Source organism: Mytilus galloprovincialis, chromosome 14, assembly GCF_965363235.1.
Source record: "Mytilus galloprovincialis chromosome 14, xbMytGall1.hap1.1, whole genome shotgun sequence".
NCBI lineage: Eukaryota > Metazoa > Mollusca > Bivalvia > Mytilida > Mytilidae > Mytilus > Mytilus galloprovincialis.
Genome location: NC_134851.1, coordinates 20,372,570 through 20,388,725, shown reverse-complemented (window position 1 = coordinate 20,388,725; position 16,156 = coordinate 20,372,570). Strand labels below are relative to the sequence as shown.

The 16,156-nt window shown below is 33.3% G+C and overlaps 2 protein-coding genes across 2 annotated transcripts in view; one reads left to right on the top strand and one right to left on the bottom strand.

Annotated features, from left to right (window-relative positions):
- Window positions 1-16,156, top strand: part of LOC143059623 (uncharacterized) — a 124,092-nt gene that overhangs the window by 98,689 nt on the left and 9,247 nt on the right. The window lies entirely within an intron of this gene.
- Window positions 10,591-15,150, bottom strand: LOC143059294 (complement C1q tumor necrosis factor-related protein 3-like). The gene is made up of 3 exons (XM_076232774.1): window positions 15,146-15,150; window positions 11,793-11,956; window positions 10,591-11,032 (listed from the first exon to the last, which is right to left on the bottom strand). The coding sequence occupies exons 1-3, from the start codon at window positions 15,148-15,150 to the stop codon at window positions 10,632-10,634; spliced, it is 570 nt and encodes a 189-aa protein (XP_076088889.1). The 3' UTR covers window positions 10,591-10,631.

The following is a 16,156-nucleotide window of genomic DNA, read 5'->3' as shown; positions in this document are numbered from 1 at the left end:
TATTTACTTTATTGTGTATATTAATGATCTTGTTATTATTGTTCATATTTATTTTGTAATGTTGTGTCACGTACTAGAAATAAGTAGTGTTATGGCACTAAAGATATGATTTGATTTAATTTGATATGATAAAATCAAATAAATTATAATTTAACTATATACTGCAGCAATGTAATGATTATTGAAGAGTGTTTGGCATACAGCAATTAAAACTCTAACTGCGACTTGATGGTTCGCTAAACCTTTCAAACACAGTGTATTATCATCCCCAAAAGAGACACATATGTTATGTGAGTCTAAACTGACTCAGGACAAAATTCTCAAAAAAGTATTAAACATATGAAGTTATATTCCGTTCGGATGTTTGGTTAGTATTTCATTATTTTTCGTAAGCTATTTTGACATTTTTTAAAATGATTTAAAGCATTATATTGTAAATGAATATAAAAAAGAAGATGTGGTATGATCGCCAATGTAACAACTTTCCACAAGACACCAAATAACACAGAAATTAACAACTATAGGTCACCGTTCGGCCTTCAACAATGAGCAAAGCCTGTAGACGCAACGTCAGATATTGCTACCATTTAGTATAATAGATAAATGACGTAAAATCGGAAACGCGCTTTATTTAATTCTTCCTGCTTTCCTTTTTGGGTAAACGCAAAGTATAAAACACAAGTATAAATGCCGTGAGAATCCAATCCAATATGATTTTATAATTAACATAGGATATTAAATTTTACTGCTAGTAATTATGTGTTTGGTTTTTTTAGGAATATTGCTGCATTATATAATCAACCCGAGTATGATTTTATTCAAGCAGTGACATACAATAGCTTATACTTATGATACTGAAGTTTTCTTACTTTTTGATCGTCTTATAGATGTGTATTTTTATAATGTGTGCATCATTTGGTTTTGTTGAAAGCAGGACATTTATATTTTGTGGAGGAAGGAACACGCGAATGCAGTTCATGCCGTCCCTAGCATAAATAGTATTAAATACGCGTGTGGCGACGTCAAATTATGATAACGGACAAACTTGCAAGACATTTTCATTAATCCGTATTTTTTATTGAAAAGCCTATAATCTTAATGCTATTTGGTGTACCAACTTCAACTTTAAAAGTACTTTTTATTGGTATAGTTATCAAAACAGAAAAATAATCTTCACGAAATCAAATCTCTGTTTTTTTGGCCGTAAAAGTTTTGTGAAGGCATGAAAGTTTAACTCGGACATTTCCGCAAGACATTGCAAATCGATTGTTTTTCAATTCGAATTTTGGGAGCTAACACTTAGTACAAAACGATCGTGCTTACAATTAAAAGAATTATCTGTCAAAATTTTATTTTTGATCTGAAATGTTTCAAGTTTTCAGATTAAATTTCTGATGGGACATTTCCGTACATCATATTCTGTTGAAAATATATATGCAAATTGTAAATGGAGACAGCCATGCTAACCAATACTGAAATATATCACTTCATAGAATGTTCATGCAAAATTTTGAAGAGTTACGTGAACATTTCGCGAATTGTTCGAGTTTTAAGTTTCGAGTTTGTCACATGGGACAACGCTAAGTAAACGTTTTTCGGATAATCTGTGTCTTCCTAATCCTATGAATATTATATTTTTATTTTTCTCTGTCATAATGTGAAAATTTAAGAATCAATCTTTATTTTCATGTATAATTTGAAATATTCATTTCAGCATTTCTATAAAAAAATGTCCCGTCACTATTTTTCGTGGTAGTAGCAATATCTAACGTTGCGTCTATACCGCATAGTTAGATATAAAAGGCCCCGAATGACAACGTAAAACAATTCAAACGAGAAAACTAAATGCCTAATTTAAGGTAGATAGGGTGTCTTCCTCCATCTTGGATTTGGAAATACCAGAAAACAAGGTCTAGATCTTTAATAGAATGTGCAAATTTTTAGAGAAGTAGATAATTCATGTGTCAGAAGTTCCACTTCTACATAGAAAATGACATGTTTTATCATATTTATGATTGTATTTTACAAAAAAACAGAAATTTTTTGTTTGAACAATTTTTTTCCAACTTTGCCACATAAGGGGAGGCAACTCAAATGCAAGGGCAGATAATTCAGATTAAGGTATTTTTACAATAGAATGTGTTAGGAATTTCTCTTTTTTATTATGTAACAAGAAAACAGGTCCGGTGACCCCATTTTTTTCTTTTTCTTAACTGAAAGCATACTATTAAAGCTATCTTCTCATATGTTATCTCAAAATTCTATGGTGTAGTTTACGCTTTATTGCAGAAAATTGGGGTTTCCATGCATAATCTATACAAAATTTGACAATTTTGAACACCGTGTAGCATGAAAAAAAGCCTGGTGAACCATTCTTTTTATTACTTTTTTTTTAAAAGCATAGTATAAACTTCATTTTGGCAAATTATTAAAAAATTCTATGGATTATAATTTAGACACCCCATCTACCTTAAGAACAAAAAATGAACGAAAAACAAATATGTAACACATACACAAATGCGAATAACTGAATTACAGGCTCCTGACTTGGGACAGGCACATACACACAGAATGTGGCGGGGTTAAATTTTTTTAGCGGAATCCAAACCTTCCCCTAACCTGGGACAGTGGTGTCCATTGTCATGTCAATGAGAACATGTCTTGTATTTTTTTACATGAAATCTTTCAGACAAATAACTTCAAAAGTATGGATGTCATTAACATGTGTAGGTCTTCAATGCCAATGGGATGATGGCGAAATACTTGATTGGGCAAATTGGGAAAACGTTGATGAACCGAGATATGAATGTGTTGTATTCGAAGAAATATTTGCTTTTACTTGGCGAACAAGAAAGTGCCTAGATAACTACATTTCGTTATGCATAGGTAATACATTATATTATAACATAGTTGTTACGAATACGTTCGGTTTTGCGAATGTAATAATATCAAAATTGCCAGGGGCAAACAAAAGAGGTTATAAGTTAGTGTGCCCGGATGACGACAATAGCTAACAATGACGGTGTTTGTTTTGAAAATTATAAGAATTTGGCTACAATAGGCAATATTTACAATGTGCAACTAACTGTTATTGATTTAGCCTCAGTCAAATTATAGCTTTAGAGAAGGACCATATTTCAAAAATAAGGGGAATGTTACAATGCATTTGTTAGCAGTACATGATAAAAAAAAATATATTTGTAGTTAATCAGATATTCATAATTTCTTTTTCTCTTTTCTGCAGAATTTGAATATGTGATAAATAGATTATAACATGTCTTTTTCCATATTGGCCCTGGTATCATACCTTAACCGCTATCGGTCCTCGGCAAAAGCCTCGGGGCCGATGTGGGAGTCTCGGGATGATACCAGGGACAATTGTGAAAGGGCATGGTATAATATATACTTATCATACATTTTGTACTTGTATGTTAGTTTTTAAATGCATATGGCCAATACTAGCCGGAAGTCAAGGTTAGTTATATGCCCTCGGGGTCAATATAGATATTAGCCCTTTTTCATAGCTCGTCGTTTGAATACCTACAAGATATCAGACCAGATGAGTACTAGTATTATTTTTAAATTGACATGTTTGGTTCATTTGGAGACAGAAAAAAACCAGGAGGTGAATAGTGGTAAAGTTATATATTTGATGTCGTAACTATCTCAAAATGATACGGAAATATCAAGTTTTCCTAAATGCCGAGGGAATGTGAAAAAAATTGGCATATCATCAGAAAAACTATGGCTTAATGAACAATCTAATGGACAGTTGCCGACAGATTAAAATATTATAATGGAAGAATTAGTCAGATATTAAAGTTATTTGACGAATATGACTTAAATATAAAAATATGTGGTAATGTATTAGTGCCAATGATACAACTCTCCATTAAAGTCACAATTTTGTAAAAGTACTAGTAAACCACTATAGGTCAAAGAAAGGTCCTAAAGACGGAGCCTTGGTTTACATCGAACAGCAAGCAATAAAGGGTTCCACAAATGACTATTGTAATTTATGAATCCCTTGAACAAACGCCAACGACCGAACTAAATTATTTGTATCATTAATATGTATGGTAAAATCTTGATTTATAGCTCCTGCTCAGCCTTCCTTTAGCCTTCTCTCGGGATTATACAACTTCTATGAAGCCTCAAAAGAATGTCAGGCCATAGGAGGACAACTAGCAGTGTTAAACAATCCTGTGGCAATGAACCGTGTTATGAATGAGCTATATGACATGTAAGTGATGATACTTATAGTATATATATATATATATATATATATAAGTACGTCTGAGTCAGTGACAACTCTACAACAGATTTATCCATCGGATCGCCATCAATGATGGTGATACATGGCTGTGTACATAATGTATATACAACTCGTCTAAACATCAACCCAACAATGTTAGATCTGTAAATTTGCTTTCGCAAATTTTGGGTTCTTCCCTCGCCGGGACTCGAACCCATGCTACTGTGATATCGTGGCACCAAATCGCCTGCACTGCAGCCGTCCCGCTAGACCACGAGAGCCCCGGTGGTCGTGTGGTCTAGCGGGACGGCTGCAGTGCAGGCGATTTGGTGCCACGATATCACAGTAGCATGGGTTCGAGTCCCGGCGAGGGAAGAACCCAAAATTTGCGAAAGCAAATTTACAGATCTAACATTGTTGGGTTGATGTTTAGACGAGTTGTATACATATATATATATATATTGCAACATAATATTTTACTTATTTCTCAGACTGGTGCTAAATATTGTAAAGTAATAGTGGCGTCACACATCAACGTATATCACAAACACATGTACGCCCTGTGTGGCCAAAAAAAAAAACCATGTGCGCTGCCAATATGCCAGTAATTTTGAGCACATTCAATTTGTAAATCATATCTGTATATCGTATCCACTACTCATTAGGCGTGTTCAGGGCATACGAGATGGGTACATCAGCGTTTATCGGGCATTCAAGTATTTTAGTATCGTATGTTGTCTTTTGTCTGGCGTTTATCCAACGTAGATGGAATGCATAGGAAAAACGTCCCTTGAACGTTTTTGAGACGCATCCCGGTTGTAATTTTTTGTACCTAGGACGATTATCCGTGCTTGCAGCGAGTCTTGAACATGTAATTATATATATGGGGAGTTTGTATAACTTATAGATTCCCTTGGCCTTGTAAATACACGGACATCTGCCACTATAAATTTTGGAGCAGGTTACCATGAATGTCAAAATTCGTTTTTGATACGTCACGGGTGCGTTTTACACGTTTAAGAGCGCTGAAACTACATAAGACGTATGTTACAAACACACCCTCCTACATCCAAGTAAATACCCAATTAAAAGTCGAACAATCTTGAGGCGTATTCAACGTGCCCGAAACGTGTCTTAAACTTATCTGTAGCGTTTTTCAACGCGCTCGTAACGTACATTTGTATGTATTACGTGCGTGTAGCGAACAGGTACACGCTTGATAAACGCTAGAGCTTAATGAAAATGTTTAGGCTGCATATGAATTTCCAGGAATTACAGTGTTCACCAAACGTATACCTTTATATTTCGACGAATTTCAAACTAATGCAACGCGCGTCCATCGATAACTTAGCGTGCAACTTACGGACTTAATCTAATTTCTCTGTACGTCTGTTGCATGTCGGTCTTTTCACTAATGTGGGACGCCGACATACACAATCTTTTGCGAATTATTTAAGTTCAACACACATAAAATCCTAGTTAAGGTGGTATGGGAGTCTAAAATAAAAATGATAGAATTTGTTCATACTTTGCCAAAACGTAGTATCTGTTGATGTATGTTTAAAAATATAATAAAAATGATAGGTCACCGTGCATTTTCTCAAGCTACATATGGTGACAAAATGACATACTTTGTATAGATTATACAGGAAAAAACACCATTTTGTGATTAGAAAATAAACTAAATGATAGAATTGCAAATTAAATTAGGAAAAGACGGCTTTCAAACAATACTTTAAGAAAATCAAAAGAAAAGATAGGGTCACCGTACGTTTTTTCTGGCTAAAATACAAAATAGGAAAATTCCATGAAGAATCCTTCAGAAAATGCACTGTTTTAGAGTTATCTCCCCTTTAAATTCCAATTTGAAAACAATTAAAAAACTAACCAAAAATAATCAACTCTTGTAAAAATACTAATATTTATAAGTTATATTCTTATAAATTAGTTCTTTTAAATGAAAATTCCCATTAAATATCTGCATTCCTGCATCAAATTTTGCTAACTTTTTAGAAAATCTGGACCTTAGCTTCTCTGTTTTTTACAATCCAAGATGGCGGAAGACACCCTTACCACCTAAGAGTGCAGAGAACTAATCTTTGTTACTTTATAGCTGTACAAGAATTATCATTTTTTTTATTAATATAGTTTGATCTCGACATGACAAAATATTTGACGAACATAAATTCAGGCCAAAATTTCTTGTTCCTTAATTAATACATAATATAAAAAGAGTACGGATGTTGTATGCATTATAACACAGCTACACCGTTTGTTATTTGCCTTAAGGGACAAACCATTTAATTTCAAGGGGCTGGGGGTTATGTTATTTCATTTAGTTTTTCAACGCTATCAATCAAATTCTCGATTCCGAATATTATTTTTGTTCTCCACTTGAACAGAATATTTTTTTTTTTATGAAATTAGAAAAAAGGCAGAACAGGAGTTTTGAATTAAACAAAAAGGCAGAATGACAATTTATTAAAAATAAAAACAGGATAGACTAAAAGAAAAAAATGCAGGATCGAATATATAGTAACTTAAAAGATAAAAAGATATCACAGAGATAACAACTTAAAAACAATGCAGAATACTTTTTTTTACATTCTAGCGACCCCTCTCCCATACAAATCAAATGATAATTCCCCTACAAAATGTACATACTAGAAATAATTGCTTCTTAATTATCGCTGAATACGATTATGGCATATGAGGTGACGACCAAAAACAACTCGAGGTAGATAAACTTGGTAAATCGATCATTTTCATTATATATTAGGACTATTACAAACGACATATGGATTGGATTATATGGTAACGGAACCAACTTCGTCTGGCAAAACATGGCTGAGGAAGTGTCTTACACCAACTGGAATACCACTGTACCACAAACTCATACGGGGGTAGCAGTTGTGATGACAAAATCGGACCTAACATGGCGAGAACGACAGATGACAGATCGAACAGACCATGCTTTATGTCAAGGTTCAATCAAATATGTAAAGATACATACTTACGGAAGTATATAAAGGACAAAGTAAAACTGAAGTTTAAATATGGATTTTTCTAAACATTTGCCATTATTACTAAAAAAAATTTACTTTAACTGGTAATTAGAACTTTAAAAATCTTCTTCTTTTTTTTAAACTTTCAGTTTCATAAAATCAATATTTCTGTCGAAATTACCACTCTTTAAAAAAAATTTGGTGTTTTTAAAAGACGAAGCAACATTTTGAAACTTCGACTTTTTTTGGGGAAAGACATTCGGAAAATTTCGACAAGATTTATGATGTAGGTTTGTTTGACCTTAAAGGGATTTGTCTATTTCTCTGAAGGCTTGTTTTAATCATAATGACCGTATGTATTCAAGTACTTTTTTTATCCTATGCTTCAAGAGTTTTCGGTTGTAGCATTCACGATACAGGTCAAAACTAACAAAGCGCTCAAAACACACCAAATTTATTACATACAGAGATAGGAAAATATTGTATAATTGCCAACGAGACAACTCTCAACCAGACGCCAATGACATAGAAGTCAGCAACAATAGGTCTCCGTACGGCCTTTAACAATTAGCATTTTTTTTTAAATCATATACCTATTTGATATTAATTAACAATCATGAAATATGCGAATTGATCCGAATCTTAATGACCAAATGGCAATTAATGAACAGTTTGTAACGATGTCTAAATACTATTTGGATCTAATTCTAACGCAGCATAATTCCTCCTTAGGAATCTGATCCATTAACTGCTTCTTAGGATCCTTCCGCGGTTTCTGTCAGATCGGTACATCCGTTGTGATCAATAATACCGAATGAATGATAACTCGTCGATGATAATTATTTGATATCTTCGTGGGGGGATGTAAATATTTTTTCAACGTTTACCAAAACTTGACAAAATCAATACACACATTTTTTTAAATTTTTTTTTAGATCGTATCGTTTTCATATTATTTGTATTAACTTTTTTTCAAGAGAAACAACGCGTTATCTTATTTTTGAATTATTTTGTTTTTTGTCAAAAACCAAACAAAGAATTTCAAAGATGCATACCCCTCCTGAAAATGAATGCTCTTTGTCTACGAATATACTTATTTCCTTTTCTTTCTATTATAGTTAACTATCTACCGGTAGTGTTAGGTATGACATACGCAGACGCAGAAGCTGAATGTTTGAAGTCTGCATTACATCCGGCTCTTATGAGAACCCAAGAGGAAGCCATTATCGCCAAAAATGCGCTTAATACACCGAAGTAAGTAATACAATAATAATATTTTACTTCAACTGCTTATTCATAGATTGAAAATAAAACAAATGTAAATCCATAAAAATCCAGGTCAGGATCGGATCCGAGCTGTAATGTATTGGGTGGTGTGTGGTGCTGGTGTTTGATGCTATTTATCATATTATTATAGTTTTTATAGAAAAGAAGATGTGGTTTGATTGCCAATGAGACAACTCTCCAAAAGAGACCAAAATGACACAGTAATTAACAACTATAGGTCACCATACGGTCTTCAACAATGAGCAAAGCCCATACCGCATAATCAGCTATAAAAGGCCCTGAAATGACAATGTAAAACAATTCAAACGAGAAACTAACGGCCTTATTTATTGAAAAACAAGAATGTGTCCTCAGTACACGAATGCCCCACTCGCACTATCATTTTCCATGTTCAGTGACCCGTGAAATTGGGTTAAAAACTCTTAATTTGGCATTAAAATTAGAAAGATCATATCATAGGGAACATGTGTACAAAGTTTGAAGTCGATTGGACTTCAACTTCATCAAAAACTACCTTGACCAAAAACTTTAACCTGGAGCGGGACAGACGGACGGACGGACGGACGGACGGACGGACGGACGGACGGACGAACGGACGCACAGACCAGAAAACATAATGCCCCTCTACTATCGTAGGTGGGGCATAAAAATATCGAAAAACAAATATGTAACACATTTAAAACAAACGACAACCACTGAATTACAGGATCCTGACCATTATTGTAAATGATTTAGACAATTGTTTTCCTCGTTTGAAATGTTTTACATTTGTCATTTCATGGACCTTAATAGCTGACTATATATATATATGTGGTTGATTGGCGTACAGTAAGTTAGAGGCGGTAATTTCTGAGTCTTTTTGGTCTCTGATGGAGAGTTTTCTCATGAGCTATTTATATCATACCACATCTCCTTATTTTTTATATTTATACTTGATTAAAAATTCTTATCAATATATAAATAAGAAGATGCGATATGATTTCAAATAACACAGCTCTTCACCAAAGAGACAACTTTCTTTCAGAGCCTGTGAATAAATACTTAAAAAAAAGCAAATATAGGTCGCTCGACAATGAGCTGGATATCGAATAAATTGAAATCGTTTAACTTTTTCTTTATGAAATTTTAATTTCATTATAAAGTATCTATCATGATAAAGAGAATTTAAGTAAACGTAAATAAGAAAGAGTTGTGAGGATGATTTCCAGAATAGAGAACAATGCGCAAAAATTATAAAGAACAGAAAAAATTGACCTAAAAAAGAATATTGGGGTTCTAAAAGGTAACTAACAGAGAATAATTGGTAAAAAAGTATGAAAAATAGAGCAAAATTTACTGACAAATCTAAATTAGAAATGAGGACCCTCTATCTAGAATATCATAAGACAGCAACACAGAACAACAAATAAACCAAAATCATCTAGATTTCAAAACATTTTGTTTTTTGTCGGGTTCAATTTAGTGGTATTCCTGTTGGTATCTGAACAGTGCAGATTTTTGTTTATTGTCTTTATAATTTAACTAAAGGTGGTCTAGATACGCAAAATACGCGAATTGGGTAGGGGTTTTGTAAACCTACATACTGAAACACCCGCTACATGTTATGGCTATATAAATTCTGCAACTCTTTTCTAAAGAGAAAAAACGAACTCGTCAGTCAGGTAAATTTTCTGATTTTGTGTATGAACAGAGCCCTTGTTGTTCACTGTGTGTGAATCGCATTTTCGATTGTCTTTCATTGATCTTTCTTTTGGAGGAAATGGTTTGAGGGTTCAGAGGAGTCAAGCGTTTGTTATTGGTGTAGTCTGGTGTCAATTTTAAGGGCCGAACGTGTACTGTGCAATCACAAATGCAAATGTGTCAAAGAGGCAACAACCCGACCAAAGAGCCGAAACTGAGCCACCAACGGGTCTTCAACACAGCAAGAAATTCCAGCACCCGGAGGAAGGTTTCAGCTGGACCCTAAACTTGTTCAACGAAAATGTATCTAACCACTTATACCACTCGATCACATATGTGATAATAATGATAAAATAATATCTTAAAACTTTTTATCAATGTAGCATGAACATCTTCTACATGTTCTAAAGTTTATAACCACTGAAAGATGACCATCCATCTGCATACATGTACTGTCCTTTATTTCCGGCTAGGACCCTAACAAGTACTTTGTCATCCTTCTTGATTTCAAGAACAACGTTTTGACTTCCCGAAGGGTGATCTTGTACATTCACTGCCGATACATAGTTTCTTGCTACAATATTTCCGTTAAGAGTAAGTTCGGTGTAAAAATGTTTCCCCTGGTGACCCACGATTGTCCAGGAAAAGACGTAGACTCCGTTAGAAGGAGCTGTAAAAATTCCAGTGTATGAGTTGTATCCATTTCCCAGGTTCGTTATGGCTGAGTTAAATACAACAACTGACTTTGAAGGGAGGTTTTTCAACGCAACTGAATTTTTAGCCATAAACGCAACTTTGTCTGTTTCTGAAAGAAGTAAAACATTCGTACATGTATTATATTTTTGATTACTTTTTACATGTGAATTATAAGCAACTTATATATTTTGGTATTATAGAAAATTAAATCATCTGTTAATGTATGTAAATGTATCGGAGATGTATCGGAGATGTATCGGAGATGTATCGGAGATGTATATGTATTGGAGATGTATCGGAGATGTATCGGAGATGTATCGGAGATGTATATGTATCGGAGATGTATCGGAGATGCGCTGTCATGATAGCTATTGATTTGAAATTGCATCAAGTCTTGCGATCCTTAATTTCAACTGTTGATACAATTCTTTGTCTTTATAATTAAAACAACTGTATGATTGGTTGTCAGGGCAAATTTTGAAAAAAAATCTTTTAAAAGAAATTAATAAAAATCATAATTAAATATGAAAATTTGAAGAAGCTGAAGACTAATAAACACAGAAATCAATACTACACAGTGAATGTTTTCCTAAGTAATACGATCTAAAATAAAATGTGTGTCGTCATGGTTATTTGGTTAAAGTAAAAGTGGTGTCAGTAAACTTTTACTTTTATTTCAAATAGTTCCTTTTCTTAAAATGAAATTGACATATTTAAAGAAGAAGAAAAAAAATACGAGAAAATTTCAATGATTATAGTAGCATAACAATAGTCTCAAGGAGAACTACATGTACTATCCTGCTAACAGTTACTTTTAAATAACAATATCATGTTTTATGAGAAAAAATGTTATTGTAACAATACTATACCTGAACAATTTCCTGTACAATCTTGTGTACATTTTCTATCATTATCGTCAACGAGTTTAAGCTGGTGTTGAATACTGTTGATTAGATAAGCATTTCTGGAGCAGGATGATTGCCCTGTTTCCGTTACTGTCGAAATACATGCTAGTAAGATGACCGTAAATATACTGGAAAAAGGAGAACATAAGTTTTCTCGTTTGAATTGTTTTACATTATCTTATCGGGGCCTTTTATAGCTCACTATGCGGTATGGGCTTTGCTCATTGTTGAAGGCCGTACGGTGACCTATAGTTGTTAATGTCTGTGTCATTTTGGTCTTTTGTGGATAGTAGTCTCATTGGCAATCATACCACATCTTCTTTTTTATATATAGTTTATGTCACATGTCATAATATGCGACCCATAATGGTTTACTTTTTTTAATTGTTATTTGGATGGAGAGTTGTCTCATTGGCACTTACACCACATCTTCCTATATCTATATATTTTAACCTTGGAGTTCTTGTATTAATATTTTGTCGTGTTAATCAAACAGTTTGTAATGATTAGAAATAGCTTCTGTATATTCCGAATTCAATGCTTTGGACTGATGGTATATAATACTGGATGATAACATTAATGAAGAAAAAATAAATTATATGTTCTTGCATTTTGCAATAGGATATGTCAATCAAAGATAAAAAAAAAAAAAAAAAAGTATTTTTTTTTCTCTAGATATTAATCATGTTTAATCACGGCCGACACTCGGCTAACCGAGAGATTGGTCAGTTAATCTATATTGAGTATGCGGCTATATGGGCGACTGGTCTGTTAATCGGGTTGGTTATACGTCTGTTAAGAGTAAAACACACAATTTAATGTTAAACTCTATTAAAAGTACTGATTTTTGACATATTATAAGAACCAAATCAAAAAAAGAAATGTGTCTGACAAAATGATATCTATCATAGAACATTTTCCACCTGTAAAAACATTTCATAGTTTGCGCAGTTTTCAGTAAAACTAAAAGGCGTCGCGCAGGTCTGTAGTATTTATGCTTAAATGCATAGCAATTTTTTTAATAAAAGGCGAAACAAACAATTTTAGATATCATTTAAAGGACACAAAATAGTACTTTGGTTCTAAAAAAATAAATTTAGATTAGTATTTATTTCATAATTGGAATATAACGCGAATATTCCAACGTTTTAGTGAAAACTATGAGAATAAAGTCTGTTAATGGGTTGGACAATTGAAATTGTGTCAGTTAAGAGTTATTTAGCCACGACAATAGTTTTGCTACCTTTATATTTTCCCATTGAAAAAGTTAAGAATGAGATGTTCTTGAGTAAAAAAAAATGACAATACGGTGCAACAAGATCCTTCTTGTAAAAGCATTTTAATCAGTTTGACTTTCTTTGCATTTTATTGAAGGATGTGTCACTTCAATATAGCTTGATATGGATTGGCCCCTGGAATATGCATGAATTTATTATTAATGTTTTCAATCAGCCTTAATTTTTGTGTCTTTTCAAAGTAGCACGTTCTCAAATCCGACCGAAAGTATCTTCTAATACAACATATATGGTACATTTTCGTGTTGTAGTTCTCATATGCACATGATATTTGTCACTAGACGTTAAACCCTTATTCGTCAGCATCATCCAATTGGTTCTTTCCTTTTATTACTTAATCACATGTCGTTTACATATCAGTCTAAAGAAGTGAATGGAAAGGAGAAAATGCAGCTACATTTGGTTATCTTAGGTTTTTATTCATTTTATTCCGTTTAGTTCCTTTCTACATAAGTGCAGAGGAGAACTGCAGCTGTCCGCATGTAAACTTCTAGCATTTGTCACCAATATGAGTACATCGAAATCCGTTTCTGTTTCAACACCCAGGGGTGTTTCATGTCTGTATTCTTAAACAATTGTTATGTTTTTCTCTTTTTTTAGCAATGCATCACTCTCTTTTGTCCTTATCTATTATTATATATTCTGCGTCTCCATCCAGATTCTCGTGTATGCCATGAGGGTCCGGATTGGGGGTGTTGTTTATTTCTGCCTTCTTTGAATTGTTATGTCACTTTTCTCTACATTTTAATTTATCTTACTCATTATTCTTTCTCTATTCTTTATATTTTAGCATCCCAATATATTTTACTTACTGATGTTTAGTTTCATTAGGACGTTTATCTCTGATTTATATACTGGTTACCAATTTGAATGTAGACGACAAATTGGTGTCATTAATAACAATTAAACAGAATCCACATGATATATGCGACCATTCTTGGATGAAATTAATATTACTTTAATGATACACTTTTTGAAACCATTTTTATCAATTTTCAATTTCCACTGTCTAAATTGTTCATTGTTCATGTGTTGTTTCTGTATATTATATGTTTCATTTCTCGTGTGTTGTTTCCGTATATTTTAGCCGCTTGTCTTGATCCTATCCATTTGATCCGATAACACCCCATATAGCAGTAAAAGTATACTTATATTGCCATTCATAACTCTTAACAGACCAATTAACAGACCGGGTTTTATACATCTGACCCATTAACAGACCAGGTTTTAAATGAAGATTGATTTGTGTCACCAAAATACAGATTTTCGTGTAGATTTTTCACACAATGGTATCAATATGGTGAACAAACATAATGCTTGTCTTTTTTCGATGTTCAAAATATTGCATGCATGTAAATTCAATCAACGTGTCATTTTGTGTACATTTTGTGTGTGTAAAATGTGTATAAATTTATTGATGAGTAACCCGCCTTTTCGTTTTATAGATCGTACATCGAAGCTAGAAAAATAATAGTTACACCACTGGATTCAGTACATTGAATTGTTTTGTTAGACATGAATTATTTTTATGATAAAAATATATTTAAAAGTTATACAATGAAACATACTGAACTTTCAATGATTTTCTCGATAACACCTGATTAACAGACTTTAGCCAACCCGATTAACAGACCCACCGCCGATATAGCCGCATACTCAATATAGATTAACTGACCAATCTCTCGGTTAGCCGAGTGTCGGCCGTGTTAATACATTATTATTTAACTGAATAACAATACATTGAAAGAACTTCATAATTCTTTTATTCTTTAAAACTCTTTCTTTGACTGGGACCGATTTGGGGTGATGAACATCTTTCGAAGGCTATCGGAAATTCGGAATAATTTAAAAAAGAATACAAAAACCGGTGTTAGGGACCGTCTTAAACATACATTGAGACATGAGTTTTCACCTCTTTGTTTTTTGTTTTTTTTTCTATGCATTTACTGATTTTGTGTCATGGATGGATGCTCCATATCTATGAAAAAGTTATATAAAAACAAAAGGAAACAAATAACCTACCTCATTTCGATCAGTGAATACGCTTACTAGCTTAGTTGCAATCTGCTTTGTTAATTTTTGGGCAATATACCAAGCTAATGAAATGCATATTCCTTAAATAATACGCAAATTGATCATTTTGCTAATGTATTTTGAGATCAATTTCAATAAGAGATAAAAAAAAAAACAAAAAAAACAAAAAACAAATGCTTACAAATCAACAACATTGTTCAATACGAGAAAGCAAAATTTATGGCTAAGTCAACCAATTTCGATATATATAGTACAGCGATAAAAGTATATACATCTGACAACAGTTCTATTAATTATTAATACAAAAAAATATTTAGTCTTTCCACCTTTTTTTCGATTTTTCTCTCTTTTTCTTTTTCACCCAATTTTATTTCTTGACCTGCATTGTGGTTGTGCAAGATTCACTTAGGTATTTTGAATGTTGTATCTGACAGTTCTTACGCTTTTTAAACTCGACCTGTTTATAAACCGTACAGTTTGACTTGTGAGAGTTATCCCTTCAAATTCTTGTGTGCGCATATCGTCCGTTACCATATTTTTATGGCATAAAAAAAATTGAAATTTCAAAATATTTCTAGGTATTTTTAACTCACCTGACCCGAAGGGACAAGTGAGCTTTTCTCATCACGTTGCGTACAGCGTCCGACGTCCGTTGCCGTCGTCGTCCGTCGTCGTCGCCGTCGTCCGTCGTCTCCCGTCGCCGTCTTCCGTCGTCGTTAACTTTTTAAAAAATCATCTTCTCTGAAACTACTGGGTCACAATCATCATTTAAGTATCTAGTTTTAAAAATGTGTCCGGTGAACTGGCCAACTAACCAAGATGGCCGCCATGGCTAAAATAGAACATAGGGGTAAAATATAGATTTTGGCTTATAACTCTGAAACCAAAGCATTTAGAGCAAATCAGACATAGGTTAAAACTGTTTATCAAGTCAAAATCTATCTGCCCTGAAATTTAAGATAAATCGGACAACCCGTTGTTGGATTGCTACCCCTTAAT